Consider the following 18,836-nt stretch of genomic DNA (forward strand, 5'->3'; position numbering starts at 1 on the left):
TTATTATTATTAATTTACCTAATGGAATCCAATTATTCATCCTGATGTTACTTGGATCCTTCAATACCAAGATAAGTGGTATTATGTTTTTAATAATAAAAAAATTATTATTATTAATTTAATAATGTAATTATTTTTTTAATATTGGAAAAAATTATCATAACTCAATTAACCGTTAGTAATAATAGAACGAATTATAACCGGCTACTATTCACTAATAAGAAATTATTCATCATTGTTAACCCAAAAAAAAGCTAAACCGCAATTTGGGATGGCTAGTGTAAGTTTCCGCTACATCCAAAAACATTAGCATATTTAAAGAAAACTCTTAAATAAACCAAAATGGCTAGTGTAAGTTTCCGCTACATCCAAAAACATTAGCATATTTAAAGAAAACTCTTAAATAAACCAAAACAAATTGAAATCATATTTGATGTTCAAAATTTGGTTGTTACTGTTTTCTATTGCTGTTACTATTTTCATCACTAATTTTTCCATTTTCAAACAAGATTATGCATCATAATATCACTGGAATCCAATTATTCATCCTGATGTTACTGGGATCCTTCAATACCAAGATAAGTGGTATTACTATATGAAAAATTGTCCGTGAACGGCCGGGCATCCTCTGTGATATTTTTACATGATCTTTTGGCCACGGTGAAAACATTTTGGGCATTTGAATGCCCAAAATACTACGTGGGGATAAGCTTTTAGATGGGGACAGTACTCGAAAGACAATCAAACACAGGCTCAGTTTGTAAGCAATGAGCACGCAAGGCAGAGGCGTGGAATCACTACCCTAATTGAATTATTAGCGTGACCAGGGGAGAAAGAGGAATCCAATTAATGTTTGCAGACGAGGTAATAGGTTGTCTTAGCGAGAACCGCAAGAAACGACGGTCTGTCTTACATGTAATTCTATAAAATATCATTGGCACTCGTAATGCGTTGGGCCCTCATTAGCTTTGCGTGAAGAAGTGTATAAAAGTAGACAGCGTGCGCAGCCAGTCTTGGCCGCCGGGCACGGCAAATGCAGAAAAATCTGCAAACATGGCTTTGCCGCTACATAGGCCGGATATGGTTGCATGCCCAATATCTTAGGGTTAGGGTTTCTATTTGTGAACGTCAGTCACTATAGAATCATGGAAAGCAGCGGGGACGTGGAGCCATTGTCTACAGGGGTAGAAAGGATATTGTCGATCATGTTATCCACTTCAGAGCTTGCAGAACTTGATCTCTCTAATATACAGCTCTTCCAGGATAACGCAGATTGTTATCAGAATGGTTTGAATGACCATAAACCATTATCTATTACGCAGCAGGACTCGTTCTCGTTTCCCCTGGAGGCCCAAGATGGGGTTTCCACGGTGCCCGTGCAGGTTTTCAAAACCAGAGGCGTCATCGAGGTTGAGAAATCCATGATGGAACATAACAGAGTAAATAAGGATAAATCACTTTTAATGAATGGGAGGCGTCTCGATCGTTTCGAAAATCCAGGAGCAGCCCAAACGAAGAAGATCAGGAAAGCCCGGGACGACTCGACCATGTACGAAAAGCTACGGCCTCCGCCTCCGCCCACCAACACTAGACGAGCCGACGAGCAGCCGCCAGAAGCCGAGGAGATCATGATGGTTAAGCCGGGCATCGACCTGAAATCATCTCATGCCTCCAAGTTCCTTATGCAAGTCATGCCGTGGGAGTTCCAGCCTTCTCCTTTGAATCCCTTCACGCCAGCCGCGGTCCCCTTCAAATGGGAAGAAGTCCCTGGAAAACCTAAAACTCTGTACGAACCGAACAAATTGCCGCCACAGACTAATTCGTTCCCTGTTATCCGTCCGCCGCCCCGGCTCCTGATGCCTGCCCAGGCGGCCAAAAAACTGCCTGCACCGCAGTCAAAGAGACTCAAAAAGAGTTCCGGATCTGTTATATCGCCGGTGTACTACAAGCTCCCATCACCATGGAATGGAGACGTTAAACCGGCTTTTTCGCCATTCAGAGACTTGGGTCCGCGCGACGACGCAGTTCACAGTCTGCGAACGAAGGCAGCTTCGGCCTTCGTCAGCGTTTGGCGGAAGTTTAACCCTAAAACACACAAGCCGAAACGTAATTCAGTTCCCTTTGTTTCGTCCTATGGCAGCGAGGAGGTCTTCATGGATCGAGAGGCCTTGTGTGTGAAGGTGAATGAGAGTACTCGAACAAATTACTCTCCCAATTCAATAATCACGATAGCTATGAGGGGTGTTGTTGATGAGGGTTTCTCAAATAAAAGGATGAGATGCTTCTGGGAGTCAAAGGATCTGAAAACTATTCCAGACACCGAATATTACAGCAACGGCTTGAAGCTCGTAGAGAAGAGACCGAGGAGGAAATGGGTTTTGAGAAAACTGCGACGACCTGCTCGGTTCTTTGTAAGCATTTTGTTTCATGTTTAGAACTCTTTTTGTAAGGTTCAGAACTCTTAAGCATTACTAATAATTTTGTTTCAGGTTTAGAATAATGAGTAGTTTTCTTTTACTGCAGAAGGCTCTCTTCAAGGCTGTTTGGAGAGCAGTTTCACTGAAGAAGTCGAGACGCAGTAAACGTGGAAGCACCAATCTACCGTACGAATCCCTTGTCCGCTGAGCAACTACAGCTGGGCTGCCCCGTTCCTGTTTAATGTGCAATAACTCCATCATTCCAAAATTATGGTTGTTGGTTGCGTGTACAAGTCTCTGCATAATTCCCTGAGATTTTTCCATTGGGATAATTTTATTTTGGCCATAGGCAAATACTTCTGCTACTGCATAAGAAATTTATTCAATCGTCGATTGTTTCATTCTTCTCCGAATTTAAATTCTTTGATTTGAATCTATGTTTTAACATTTAATGTGATATTTTTACACTCATTGTTTTTATAACATTAACTTTTTTAAATAGCGTTTTGTACTTGTGTTGTGTAACCATTATTTTTCTTTTAAAAATTTGAATGAGACTGTAATTTTTAATTATTTACTAAGTAAATGGTTACAACTGAAAAAAAAAACTGGAAACTACAAACGTATAATTAAAACTCCGAAACGTATAATAAACATTTATTAAGGGAATTTTTCTCGACGTATTCCCTTTTGCTTCAATCTGCATTCGTTAGACTTATGTTCGTACGTACATCGCACAGTTCAATTTAGTATTAGTTAGGGATGTGCGGAATATGTGCGTGGTGCGTATCAGTTCAATTTCATCTGATCTGGGATGTGCACACCTTGTACATGGTATATATTCTTCGAAAACTCTTTCAAATTGGTGCAAAAAGTAACGGAGATTATAAGAGGGAGTAATAGAGCAAAATATAAATGGAAAATCAGACTTCTAAACCTTTGTCTCAATAGATTAGACTTTAACGAGAGATTAATGGAGAGTGAATGAAATGTAACATAGTATAAATACTCTATCAATAGAAGAACGATTACACTCAGACATAAAATATGGAATTAACAGACTAGCAACAATTTCTATCTGTGAATTACAAAGTACAAAACTATGATCAAATCTTTATTAGACCAGAATCTTCTGACCATGGACCAAATCAAATCAAAGTTTGTCCAATTCACTTTGCATCTTTGTGCGATTCTTTCTTTTTGTTTTACAATAAAAAATTTGGGCATCTCTCCATTTATGCGTCTTATTTGGACCATTTCTCGATTCGTGCGAGTCATCCTTGCGCTGGGAGGGGCGCTATGCATTCTAATTTTATCTTTATGCGTTTCGGTTTGTTTTGCGTTAAGATCAATTCAATCCGCTGATTGGAATTCTCGAGAACTAAACTGATATCTGGGTGTGTTTCATCACGGTAACGCACATATTATGGTGTGTGTTCGGTCATGGTATCGCACATATTATATATATACTATGAGCCGGCCAACAATTTGATGTTAAAATAGCTAATTACACTCTCAAAGAGAATAATTTAAAATTAGAGTTAGTGTTGAGTCTAATTAAGTGACAGAGGAATTTAGTATATGGTTGCATTTCAAGTTATTTAGGTGAGTAGTTAGAAAGATATAAATATTTCTCAGTGGGTTTATTATAATCAATCAATTTTTATGTGATCAATAGAGTTGCAGCTTGTGTGTTAATTTGTGTTTTGTCCTCTTTCCAACAAATTGATATAAAAAAAAAAACACAAAATCTGTAGTGTTGGTAAAACCAATAAAAAAACAAAAAAAATTAACAATTTATTTTTAAAAAATTAAACTGCAAAATTTTCGCACCATTAAAGACATAACAACAACCGGCAGGGGCTGCGAAACCAGCACTTAATTAATAAAAAATTCGAGGGAATATGGTGAACCTTCGAATCTACAAAAATTTGGGTTAGGTGGGGGATTTCATTGAGTCCGTGTGGGCAGGCGTGCTGAGTATTAAAAAACCCAAAACAACCATGAGCAAAGTCAAATCAAGTTTTTCAAAGGCACGGGGTTGTCCTTTTTGAAAGTTTGAACGAGTTTCAAGGTAAACAAATCACGTGGGTATTAAATTAAGTAGAGTATATTCTAAGAGGCTCATAAAGGGATTTTATAATAGAATTTTATAAAGATATATTTCTAAAGAATTTTTATAATATTTTTTTAAAGTAATATTTTTAAAACACTTTAAAGAGTAAAAAAAAAAAAAGTCTTATCTTATAAAAAGTTTTTTATAAAAATATTTTTTATGTAAAATAAAAAATTATTAAGGGTTCATTAAAATGGCTTTAAAAATATTTTTTATATAAAATAAAAAATTATTAAGGGTTTATTAAGAGGGCTTTGGTATTATTTGAAAATAAAATTTTGAAGAAAAATTATTTTCTCAATTCCAATTTTCATCATTAAATTGAAGGATTATGATCTATGGATTATTAAAATGGCGACCACGCTGCACGATCATGATGTTTGAGATTATGTCAAGTTTGAGTTTTCAAAACCTAAAAATTAAAAAGAAGAACTAGCCTTCACTAATGCAGAGAGGGAACTATGAAAAAAGACAAAAAAGAATGCACAAGCGTTGCAGCTTATCCAACAAGGAGTGGACTGAGCAGTGCTCCAGAAGATTATGATCACGTCTCCAGCAAGCACAACATGGGAGGCCTTGGCGACAAGCTATAAAGATATGACCAAATTCAATATTGTTAAGTTACGGAATAATAGGAGAGACTTTCAAAGTCTGCAAATGAGGAACAAAGAGGACATCGATTCCATCATGAATCAGTTCATGACTGTCATAAATGAGTTAAAAATTTATAATAATGAAATTAAAGATCAAACAATGGTTGAGAAGGTCCTCAGACCTTTGTCTACCAGATTTGATGTTGTGGTAGCATTCATAGAAGAAGCCAAGGATTTGGCATCATTAACAGTTGATGAGTAGATGGGATCACTCCTATCATATGAGGCAAGGATAGACATAAATAAGGATTCCACGTTAGAAATCACTTTCAAAAACAAGGTTTCTATTTCAAGAGACAAAGGTCGAGGTAGGTATAGATCAAGAGGCAGAGGGCTAGGCGGAAGACGTGGTGGTTAGAGAGATGGCCGAGAAGAGCATGAACACGAAAGTGGAAGCAATTGTAGAAGCTTCAAAAATAATCAAAGAGTTGATCAATCAAAGGTGAGATGTTATTATTGCAATAAATTTGGTCACTACGCCGGTGATTGCAGGAAGAGGATAGTTGATCAAGGAAACAAGAGAGCTAATGTCACTATGGAGAGTACTGATTCCATGTTCCTAGCTTGCCATACCATGAAAAACCCTTCTGATATTGTGTGGCTATGAGATAGTGGTTGCAGTAACCATGCGACAGGAAACAAGAATTTGGTTCCAAATCTGGATCAATCTATGAAGGCAGAGGTAAAGTTGGGGACTGCCAAGATTATGGATGTAGATGGAAAAGGAGTGGCCAACATTCTAACCAAGAAGGGGGAGTCAAAGACAATATCATAGGTATATTATGTCCCCGATCTCAAACATAATTTGATAAGTGTTGGTCAATTGACACAGAAGGGATAGTGAGTTATCTTTCAAGGACAAGAGTGTGTTATATATGACAAGCTCCCAAGCAAGAAACTGATAAAAAAGGTGCAGATGACGAGGAACAAATTCTTTTCGCTAATCATGAATTATAGTGATCAGGTCAATTCGTTTACAGTTGCATTTTCTAATGATTATTTGTTATGGCACTTTCGATTTGGACACTTGCACTTTTTTGGTTTAAGATTATTGCAGCAAAAACATATGGTGAGAGGATTACCTCCCATCAAAGAACCTTCTAGTACTTGTGAGTGTTGCATCTTGGGAAAGCAACAACGTGAAGGTTTTCCAAAGGGAGTTGCATACAGAGCAAAGCAACACCTTGAGCTAGTGCATACAGACTTGTGTGGACCTATGAGGACACAGTTGATTGGTGGAAGTTGTTACTTCCTCACTTACATTGATGACTGTAGCAGAAAGATTTGAGTTTACTTCTTGAAGCAGAAGTCTAAAACTTTTGCAAAGTTCAAAGAATTCAAAACCTTAGTAGAGAACCAAAGTGATCAGCAGATCAAGGTATTGAATTCATATCATGGTGGAGAATATGATTTGAAGGCATTCCTTGATTAATCCAAACAACATGGAATCAGAAGAGAATTTACAACCAGGTACACACTGCAACATAATGGTGTAGCAGAGGGAAAGAATAAAACCATTATGAATATGGCAAGGAGCATGTTGAAAGGAAGAAACTTGTCTAATGAGTATTGGGAAAAGGTAGTTGCATGTGTTGTTTATGTGATAAATATATCTCCTAAAAACAATGTGATGAACAGAGTACCAGAAGATGTATGGTCAAGTATGTATTGCAGTGTATCTCATCTTATAATATTTGGATGTGTAGCTTATGCACATGTGCCTAAAGAACTAAGAGGTAAATTGGATGATAAAAGTAGAAAAATCATATTCACTGGTTATAGTGAGCAATCAAAAGCTTGAATATTGTATAACCCTATCACCAAGAAGACCATGATTAGCAGAGATGTTGTGTTCAAAGAACAAGATTCGTGGAATGGTAGTATAGACAAAACAGTTGATGCACAAGTGCCACTGTTGGAAGAAGATGATGTAACAAAAAAGGAGTATCAAGATTCATAGGTGAAGACACCAAACAAAGACACACCAACAAGGAATCCAATATTCTTTTAGCAACATGGATCTTCAACCAAATCAACACACTAGAATTCTCCTAACAATCAATCACGTGATGAATCAAGCAATGGTAAGAAAAAGTTGAGAAGTTTGAAATATGTTTATGATGATCTGGATGTTAGTTCAAATTTTTCATTGTTCTCTTTCCAACCTTCTTCGTTTGAAGAAGCAGTCAGAGATGAAAATTGGGTGCAAGCCATGCATGAAGAAATTGAAGCTATTGAAAATAATAATACATGGGATTCATTTGATTTGCAAAAGGACAAAAATATCAGTGGTGTGAAGTGGGTGTTCAAGACAATTTGAATGAGAAAGGTGAAATTGACATATTTAATGCAAGACATGCAGCAAAAGGATTCTTGCAACAACTAGGAATAGATTTTGGAGAAATGTTTGCTCTAGTAGCCAAATTGGATATTGTAAGAGTAGTTCTAGCCACAACAACATAGAACAAGTGGAAAGTGCTTGGTAAATTCATCGATCTTAAATTGCATACATGAATTATCAACCAGGGCTAGTAAACTGATGAATTGTATGGGCACTATATGTGTTCAAAGTCATTTCTTACTCACACAAATTCTAAATTAAATTGAATTATCGAGATGCACATTTCTTTTATGAGTAAATTAGTTATTCCTAGAAAAGAAGATTAACTTTACAATGATGATCACACTCTCTTGCTTTCAAACAAAAACTACTTTTGTTTATAAAATTCCACATTTTTCCTTGAAATAAAAATCTCACACTTCAACATAAATGCAAATCATTCTCACACTTACATAAATAAAAATTAATCCTACACTTTGCATTATATACACATTCATTTATATAAATGAAAACTACTATTAATCTCATCACACATCTATATAAATAGAAATCACACTTGCATAAAAATAAAATGAAACCAACTCCAGCTTAAACACATCCACACTTGCTTAAATTAAAGATCACACATACTTGAAATTTAACATTCAATTCTGTGAATAAATCCACTGTCTATACGAAAGTTAAAGTTATGTCTATTTAATTGAAATGCAAAACTATGTCAATACTGTTATGCTCTATCCGTGTGCATCCAAAATCTCTAAACAATAGAAATTATTATTAGAATGGTCCTGACTTAAATCTAAAATAAATTGAAAATGCAATTACTCAATCCAATAAATAGAAATCAATGAAAAATATAAAGCTAATTTCTAACTGGTAAAACAAAATATAAATCCTTACTATCTTGAGGGGGGCATCCATGAGAAGAAAGCAATCACTACACTATCAATCAAGCACTTAACCACACATGGATATTTACTAAGAAAACAAAATGATTCCTTGAAAAAAATTATCAAATAACATAGTTTCAGTCTTACTGTCGCATCCTTACTATCATTGTTTTCATTTATACCGAGAGGCATATTTATAGATATCATGGCAATTAATTGTTCAAATCTATATTCCTAATCCCTATCAACAGAAACTAAATTTAACTTGAAAAGATAACATCACATAATTCACTCATGATTTTCTATTATCAAAGCAAATCATGAGGCATAAATCTCATTCTCGCTCGGCTGTTTCTACCTACTGAGGTTGACTTCACTTTTGACCACATTAATAGGAATTATTTCCTTCGATATAGTTCATGAGAGTAGGAGGAAATCGTTGAGTGCATCAATTTCAACCTACCCATATATTTCGCTTCCTAGCTGCCACCTTAGAACCTCTCAAACCACAGACTTGGCTACATAATCATGTATTAGCTGCAAAATCTTTTTAATTCGATAGATGAAGTAAAAACATAAACTAAATAAGAAAGAACATTATCATTTTATGAAATAAAAGACAATTGTATACCTTCTGTATCATAATTCTTATAACTCGATGCCCAATGTGTTATTATGAAGATCAAAAGGAAATAGATAGGGTGAAAATGAATGTCAAAAAGAAGTAATTGTGAGGTTCAACATTCCCCCACATGGAGGTCATTGCATATCCTCATGTACATATCCTCATGTAAAAATTAAAAATTGATGAACCCTTCATATTACTGAACCTCTTCAGATACTTGAGCCAAAACATCTAGATTTGTCTTCCTCACTTTCTTCTTGGTGACTACCATTCTCAGTTTCTTCATTGGAATCTTATACTTCAGACTTATGACTTTTAGCTTAAGGGATTTGTTCTTTTCTTTCAGCTTCTGATCCTTTTCATACCATAGACCAAGATGTAAGAGAATATTGTCATTCTTGGTTCTTTGTATTTCATTTTGTACTTTCAATGTTTCATGCTCTAGTTTTAAGTGCCTGTTTAGTGTCTCCAATTCATAAATATCCTATTTTAGAGTATTTATAATTGGAGGTTCTTGTGGACTATCATAATGAATTTATTTTTCCTGATTTGAAGAGGATGCAGTAGCCTTTTTTGTAGCTCTCTTCTCCAAAGATTCTATATAATCATATATTTCCTGTTGGACTGGGTTAATTTCGGGTGTTCTTCTTGTTGGACTAGAAATTGGTGACAAAATGGTTAGTGATGGTGCCCTTGGCTCTTCTTCTTCCTCCAGACTGAAAAATTATGTGGCCTGTCGAGATGGTTCCTTCATTGTTTTATTGAGTCTTTCACTCATCCTTATAGTGGATGATGTCTTAGTAAGAGGAATTTTCTTTTTAATTTCCATTTGTTCTGTCTTTGATTGCATTTTTTCCTTTGTTTTTCTTCTCGGTGTGTTTTCTTCCTTATCACTAGTTTTCTTTCTTCTAACATTTTTGTATTTGAGATTCTCTAATACGGCAAGGGGAGTTTCATCTTCTAAGGGTTTCTCTTGTTGTGGACGTAGGTCATCATTAGGGTTTATAGATAACCTTCTTCTACTTCTCTTTACTTTGTTGGTTGGTTCTTCATGTTCTACCTCTTTAAAGTGGTTTCTGACTAAGAAACCTTCCTAATCATCTCCTATATTTTTGAGGTGGGCTTCAATTAGAATTTTTATGAGACTATGATGATGCATGGTATTCTCAATAGATTGTATTTTTATTTTAGCATTAAATGTCATTTTCTTTAGACTATTGAGTAAGAAATAAGGCAATTAATTTCATTCCCCTCAAGGAAATCCATCATCAAACATACATGATAAGAAAAAATACTGCAAAATCTACCTTCACAAGTAATAAATTTTTGAATGATAAACATTAAATTTCTCAATTTGTTTTTAAGGGTTGTACCTGGGATTCCTTTCTTAAAGACTAAAGTGTCCATACCCAGGTTTTTGAGAAATTATTTCCATTCACTTCCTTCAATTCCTCTGTTTTGTTCTCGAACTATCTTTCACAAACTCTAGGTAGCTCGATTACTTCTGCTATGAAGGATTCTGTTAATACTATCTTCACATCTCCAATTTCTACCTCAACTCCATCGAATGCTAAGGCAAAGGACTTTGTAACTTCTTTGTCATAACCATCAATTTTCTCTATAAAATCCAACGATTGTGCTTGTTGTAACATCTGCTAACTTATGGATAACCCTCCATGAATTTATTTCCATCCATCTCTTTCCTCACAGTAACCCCCATGTTGGAGACGTCTTAACCTGCAATTGCCTCTTCTGACAAGGTTATGGAGCGAAAATGGATTCGGAAATCAAAGTATGGATATGAGCGAAATTGTTAATAGAATGGAGTGAAAGGGGTTTTGGGAAAATAGAGAATGAATTAGGGAGGAATTGCCAATGGGACAGGGTTTATGGAGTGGAGTGTTTGCACAATTATGAGCAGTGAATGGGGTTATGGCCAACTTCATTGACAAGAAAAAGTATTTATGGTTAAATATGAAGTTGGAATAGTAATGATTACTTTAAGTGGCAGTAGAAATGTAGATCTTATTTCATAATCTAATGTTTCTTACCTTTATTATTTAATCTAATATTTATATACCTCTAGATTCATGATATTTATGTTTTGACTGATCTCTGTAGGTTGTCCTTAAACGCCTTCAACTACAGGCTTGATCATCTTCTTCTTATGCCAAGATCTTCAATTGTCCTAGTTGAATCCTATCAATATCAGATGTAGAATTTTGTTAAAGATGTAGATTCTCAACAATTTTGTAGCTGCTTATTTTGAAAAGAAAAAGAGGGTTATAAGAAATGGGATTAGAACAAGGTTTAAGATGAAAATATAGGCTTCCAAGAGTACTTGGTTTTCATTCTAGATTTTCTGTATAAACATTCTAGATTTTATGTATAAACATGCCAACAATGTTGGTTTTCATGTTTATACAATTATATATATATATATATATATATATATATATATATATATATATAGAGAGAGAGAGAGAGAGAGAGAGAGAGAGAGAGAGAGAGAGAGAGATATACTTTTTTTTTAGAAAACAAAAGGCTTTTATGAGTCAAATTTGAGAGGAAGGATAATCCTTCCTAACCACCTTAAAATAAATATTTCCTTGTAGAAGTTTAACAAACTCCTCCCTTATCAATGGTTTTTGATAGATTCTCAAACAATGACCATTTATAAGGAAGGTCAATTTTTCTTCATCAATAGTTATAATCCTAACTGCACCATTATCAAAGACAATTTCAATCTCATAAGGCCCAAGTCAATGAGTTTGAAATTTTCATTGAAAATATTCAAACTTTGAGTCAAAAAGTAATTCTCAATCTCCTCGCTGAAATTTCCTTTCTTTTATGAACTTGTCATGCCACCTAGATCTTTGTTGTTGAACTATGTTGGTTCTTTGAATAGCATCATGTGTCATCTCATCAAGTTCATTCAGTTGCTCCATCCTTTTTTTTTTGTGCTTCGAATAGATCAAGACCCAATTTGACTATTGCCTTGAAGGTATTTACCTAGAACTCAATAGGAAATAGTAATTTCTTCCCATAAGCAAGCTCATTGGGAGTATGTCTTGTGGTGTTTCATCATGTGGTACGGTATGCCTATAAAGATTTGGGAAGCGTTTTTGCACAATCTCTTATATGCAGATGCATAGTCTTAGTAAGAATTGCTTTAATTACTTTATTGGTGGATTCCACCTGTCCATTTGCTTGTGGATGATATGGAGTGGAATTTCAATGTTTGAGTTTGTATTCCTCCATTATCTTTTATACGAACTTGGATGTAAATTAAGTACCTTGATCTATCACAAATTCCCTTGGGACACCAAATAAGGTAAAAATTCCCTCGAAACATTTTCAGTTGCAAAAAGAAGTGCTTTAGTTTCTACCCATTTTGTACCAAAATAAGTGCAAACAAGAATGTACCATTTTTGTCTTGATGGTGGATTAATTGGACCAACAAAATCCAGAGCCCATTTCTCGAAAGGTTTAATGAGTACCTGAGGTTGTAGAGGCATTTCATCTGAAGGAACATGTTTCCCCATTATTTGACAACTATCACATATATTAACATATTCCTTGGCATCCTTAAAAGGGAAGGCCAATAATATCCTAAGAGAAGGAATTTGTACGTAGTTCTTTTATCAATGAAATGTCATCAACATGGTTCATCGTGACAAGCCTTTAATATCTTTGGTACTTCATCTTCTCTGACACATCTCTGAATGATTAAATCAGGTCATGTTTTGTATAACTCTTCATTTATCCATGAATAGGATGCACTAGTTTGAATAACCTTTCTTTTCTCTCTAAGAGACAAGTATGTTGGTAACTTCCCTGTAGCTAAATAATTAGCAATATCAGAAAACCAAGGAAATTTAATAGATACTGCAAAAATATATTCATTAGGAAAATTATATTATACAGGAACATCGCTATTATCATTTTGCATCCTAGATAGAAAATCAACAACTGTATTTTTTTCCAGGTCAATACAAATTAGTAATATTGAATTCTTGTAACAACAATAACCATCTTGTAATTCTACCATTAATGATTGGTTTATTCATTAAATATCTAATTGCATAATGATATGTATATAAAAAGGTTTCATAACCAGTGATGTAATGTTTGAATTTATTAAAATCATGGACAACAGCTAAAAACTCCTTTTCTGTTACAGTGTAATTTAACTTTGTAGGAGTCAAAATTTTAATAGTGTAATAGATGGCATAAGGAGTTAAATATTTTTATCCTAATACAACTCCTAAAGTTGTATCAAAAGCATAAGTCAATATGTGAAAAGGTAGTTTCCAATTTGGTCCTCTTAGAATGGGTGCTTCAGAAATATTTTCTTTCAATGTTTCAAAAGCTTTTTGGCAATCAAAATTTCAAATGAATTCACAATCTTTCGTGAACAATTTTAAAAGTGGAGAGAAAATTTTTGTAAATTTTTCTATGAATCTTCTATAGTAACCAGTAAAGGCAAGGAAACTTCTAACATCTCTTTCACAAGTTGGAATTGATAATTAGAAATAACTTCTAGTTTATATGTATCCACTCTAATTCCATTCCTTGAAATATGGTGTTCTAAAACAATTCAATCAGTAAACATCATAAAAAAAAAAAATTCATCTCTTAATGAGATATTTTCTTCTTTACATCTAATGATAAATGTTTCCAAGTTTTTAAGAGCTTCTTCAAAGGAATTTCCATAGAGAGTAAAATCATGCATATAAGTATACACAATCATGAATTAAATAACATAAAATTCCTAAAAATTCCCTTTTGGAATGTTGCAAGTGCATTACATAACCCAAAAGGAAGTACTCAGTAGGCATATAGGTTCACCATCGACAAGCAAAGGTGTTTTTATCTTGATCTTCTAGAGCTACTTGGATCTATTTATATCCACTAAAACCATCCGAGAATGAGAAATATTTATATTCTGTCAGTGTATCCAAAACTTGATCTATAAAAGGAAATGGAAAATGATCTTTTAAAGTGCTTTATTCAATCTCCTATAGTCAATGCATACTCTCCATTTTCCATTCTTTTTAGGAACAATTACAAATGATGAAACCCACTCGCTATCTGATATTGGATAAATGAAATTCACATTTAACAATTTTTGTATTTCCTCCAAAATTGAATATCCCTTAAATTTGGATTGATTCTTCTTTAAAGTTGTCATATTGGTTTGACATTTTCTTCAATATAGATATGATGTATGCAAGTATTGGGATCAATTCCTTTCATGTTAGTGTATTCCCATGCATAAGTAGAGGAATGTTCTTGTAACATTTTTATTGGTTCTTTCTTTTGAAGTTCTTCCAGATTATTTTTGATATTCAAATTTTTTTCTAGAAATATTTTTTTTAAAGAATTGCCAAAATTTTCCATAAAATGTAAAGATAGTTGATGAGATGATAAATATTCAATATTACATTGTTTTTGAAATTTTTTATTAGATTCACAATATGAGGAAGACTCATTATTTTCCATTAAATTCAAAATCTGATCATTTTCATCTATGTGTGAAGTAAGAAAGATTGGTCATATATCAATATCATCATCTATACATTCTTCACTTTTTACCTCTATTGTTTTTTTCGCATGAAGATATAATGTGAATTTGTTTGTTGAGATTCCATCAGAAATAAACATTTCACCACATCTACAACTTATAAAAGCATCAGTTGTAGCTAATCATGGCCTTCCTATAATCAATGGATGTCCCCCTAAATTATTATTTGGTGTTAGAATCATAAAGTGAATAGGATACTCCCAAGAATCTAAGGATACAAATATGTCTTATAATACACCATCAGGTTTGATAACCGATCTATTTGCTAATTGCAATAATGTAGGTGCATATTGAAGATTAGGAAGTTTCAATTGATTCATAGTTTGCTTACTCATGATGTTTATAGTTGCTCCTAAATAAATCAATGTCTTTGGAATTTTAACACCATTGAGGTGTATTTTCACAATGGGACTTCCTCGATCAGGATATTCCTGAATTATTATTTTTCCCATCATGATATCTGCAATTTTCCAACTAACTGAATTCTTTTGACTTCTTTTCTCTTTCTTCCTGGTCTTTTAATACTTAACTCCCTTATTGTCTTTAAAAATATTGGTATTTCTTCGATAGATTGTAACAAATGAAATTTTATGCAAACATTCTTCAGCTCTTCTATCATATCATAATGAGACAACATAATCTGTTTTTCTACCCCTTTGTCAATTTTCAATCTTTCAGGAAAATGTGGCATTTGACCAGAAACTAAAGGTTGTTCTATAATGAGAGTTGAGTTTATTGGTATATTATCATAATTTGCAGGGGTGGTTTTTTTATACTTTTCCTCTTAATGAAGATATTTCTCTTCCTTAAAGAGATTTCCTTTTTTAGATTCCTAAATAATAACTCATGATGACTTATTTTCCAATTCTCTACCAGATCTAAGTTGGACATTGTTCAGATCTAACGGAGTTATCAGGTCCGTTAGGAAATTTTTCCCTTCCACATTGTAAACAGGTTGTGAATTTTTATTATTATTCGTGTTTGGAAGTGGTTGAGCACGCAATAGATTTGGTCTTTGAAGAAATGGTAATGAAAGTCATGGATTTGGATTCTGAGGTTGACTTGGTTGAACAGACTAAGGAAAATATTGTGGTGGAAAATAGGGTAACGTTGTTGATATTGAGGGAATTTTCCATAAGGATTTTTCAATCCATGTGCCCAAGGTTAAGGCCAATATTGCCAAGGCATGGGTGTAGTCCAATTTCTTTGGGATGGTTGTGCAAATGCTTGAGTGTTAAAACCTTGAGTCATAATTGGTTGTGAATTTTGCCATGGTCTTTTAGCAATAAACAGAAGGGTTCTACTTGATTTGGTATCCCTTCCTCTTGATAAACAAATGTAAGACCTAGTATTGAAGGACATTCCTTTATGTCATGATTTTCTGAACATATATCACAGGTTTCTACATTTTTCAAGTCAAGAGGGAATGCTCTGACAACAAGTTTTTTTTCTACATTTGGGACAAAAGATAGATAATGCAACATTTTCAACCTTTTTCTTTTTTTTTACTTTAAGGGTATCTATTTGTTCACTAAGACTCCCCAAAATATATATTCTAACTTTTTCAAGAAAATTGCCTAATTCATCCCTACTTATTGTCCAAGCTGCAGATTTATTAATCTTAGACATATTAGGATCTCTTGGATTTTTCCCAGTCTTTCTTTACATCTTTAAATGTGTATGCATAACTCACAAATATTTCCAAATTTTAACTGAGAAATATCACCCTTACCCATAAAATTGAGAAGATCAATCCACTCATATCTGATGGATTTAATAAGAGAGATTTCAAAGTTTCTTCATGTAGATTATGCATTTTAGCCCTTTTAACATTATAAGAAAATATTTCAATGAAATATTCAAGATTTTCATATTCTTTTTGCATAATTGTAAAGACTTCATCCTTAAGATTATGGGGCATAGATTAATCCTTATATTTATCTAAGAATATAGTGTTCATTTCTTCCCATATTCTTATAGAATGTGCTTCTATTCCCATGAGCCATTTTAATTTTGTATCCATAAGATTTCCTAGAAACAATTTCAACTTTTGAGTGTCAAGCAATTAGTCATAATATCTATACAAGACTTCAAATTCAAAGAGAAATGTTTCACGATCTTCACTCCTTAATCCATGAAAATTTGGAAGTTTGGAGGGTGAGATATTTTCATTGCGGTTGTGGTATCCTTATCAAGGATGGGAAATCCAAATGGTTCTGGATCTCCTCTTCCACCTCCTCTTCCTCTTCATCCACCTATTCTACCTCCAATCATAGGATTTTCACCATTCACATTATGTACCTCTACTTACCCTACTCCAGCCATTGTAGATTCTTCATAACTAATATATGGTTCCAAAATTGGAATTCCAAGTTCCTCTTCTAGTTCTTCTGGTTCCTTTATCAATGGTAGATTAAAATGAGTTTCTTCCCGCTCTTCTTCACTAGGGACTTCTAGTTCTTGTCCTATAAGTTGCTCTCTAGTTGAAGATAGAAAAATTACTCCTTCTCTTGGGCATGTAGGATCCTCTTCTTCTATTACAACTTCAATTGATGAAGTTGGTGAATGTATAAGCTAGATTTCAGATCTAAGTACCTTAGGAAGTTTTTGTTTTCCTGTACTAAATGAAATATGAGTTTGGGTGGATGGTGTGGCACTACGAGTTCATGGTGGGGTGAGCGATGATGTTGGGATTAAGCTTCTACAACTACCCACATATCTACCTCTATAATCTCTTTCTCTACGTATATAATTTTTGTTATATTATTATTTTAAATAAAAATAAAAAGACTCCTATATACACTTCCCTAACAATCACGCCAAAATTTTTGGTAACTTAATTGATATTAAATTACTTACATTAATTAAGAACCAGGGCTAGTAAACTGATGAAGTTCATGTACACTCTGTGTGCTAGAAGTCTTTTATTACTCACACAAATTCTAAATTAAATTGAGTTATCGAGATGCACGTATTTTATGAGTAAATTATTTATTCCTAGAAAATAAGACTAACTTTACAATGATGATCACACTCTCTTGATTTCAAACCAAAACTACTTTTCTTTATAAAATTCCACACTTTGCCTTGAAATAAAAATGTCACACTTCAGCATAAATGTAAATCAATCTCACACTTGACATAAATAAAAATTAATCCTACACTTTGCCTTGAAATAAAAATCTCACACTTCAGCATAAATGTAAATCAATCTCACACTTGACATAAATAAAAATTAATCCTACACTTTGCATTATATACACATTCATTTGCATAAATGAAAACTACTATTAATCTCATCACCCATCTATATAAATAGAAATCACACTTGCATAAAAATAAAATGAAACCAACTCTAGCTTAAACACACTCACACTTGCTTAAATTAAAGATCACACATACTTGAAATTTAACATTCAATTCTGCGAATAAATCCATTGTCTATAAGAAAGATAAAGTTATGTCTATTTAATTGAAATGTAAAACTATGTCACTGCTACTATGCTCTATCCATGTGCATCCAAAATCTCTGAACAATAGAAATGATTAGTAGAATGGTCTCGACTTAAATCTGAAAGAAATTGAAAATGCAATTACTCAATCCAATAAACAGAAATCTATGAAAAATATAAAGCTAATTTCTAACTGCTAAAACAAAATAGAAATCCTTATTGTCTCAAGGGGGCCCTCCACGAGAAGCAGGAAATCACTATGTTATCGATCAAGCACTTAACCACGCATGGATATTTACTGAGAAAATGAAATGATTCCTTAAAAATAGAGTATCAAATAAAAGAGTTTCATTCTTATTGTCACGTCCTCACTATCATTGTTTTCATTTTTGCTGAGAGGAATATTTATAGAGCTCATGGCAAACAATTGTTCAGATTTGTATGCCTAATCCCTATCAATAGAAACTAAATTTAATTTGAAAAGATAACATCACATAATTCGCTCATGATTTTCTAATATCAAAGAAAATCACAAGGCATAAATCTTGTTATCACTCACCTGTTGCGACCTATAGAGGTTGACTTCATCTTTGACCACATTACTAGGACCCGTTTCCATCGATCTAGTTCATGAGAGTAGGAGGAAATCATTGAGTGCATCAATTTCCACCTACCCATATATTTTTCTTCCCAGCAGGAGCCGTGGAACCTCTCAAACCACAGACTTGGATGCAGAATCGTGCATTAGTTGCAGA

The 18,836-nt window shown here is 33.8% G+C and overlaps 1 protein-coding gene across 1 annotated transcript; it reads left to right on the top strand.

The window, feature by feature from the left end:
* Positions 1–1,048: 1,048 nt before the first annotated feature.
* LOC149194928 (uncharacterized) lies at positions 1,049–2,813 on the top strand. Its single transcript, XM_089408005.1, has 2 exons — positions 1,049–2,411; positions 2,524–2,813. The coding sequence occupies exons 1-2, from the start codon at positions 1,089–1,091 to the stop codon at positions 2,623–2,625; spliced, it is 1,425 nt and encodes a 474-aa protein (XP_089264131.1). The 5' UTR covers positions 1,049–1,088; the 3' UTR covers positions 2,626–2,813.
* The last annotated feature ends 16,023 nt before the right edge of the window (positions 2,814–18,836 follow it).

The sequence above is a fragment of the Pinus tabuliformis genome, chromosome 2_2 (assembly GCF_031772625.1).
Source record: "Pinus tabuliformis cultivar Carrire ecotype Pingquan chromosome 2_2, CPIR1, whole genome shotgun sequence".
Taxonomy (NCBI): domain Eukaryota; kingdom Viridiplantae; phylum Streptophyta; class Pinopsida; order Pinales; family Pinaceae; genus Pinus; species Pinus tabuliformis.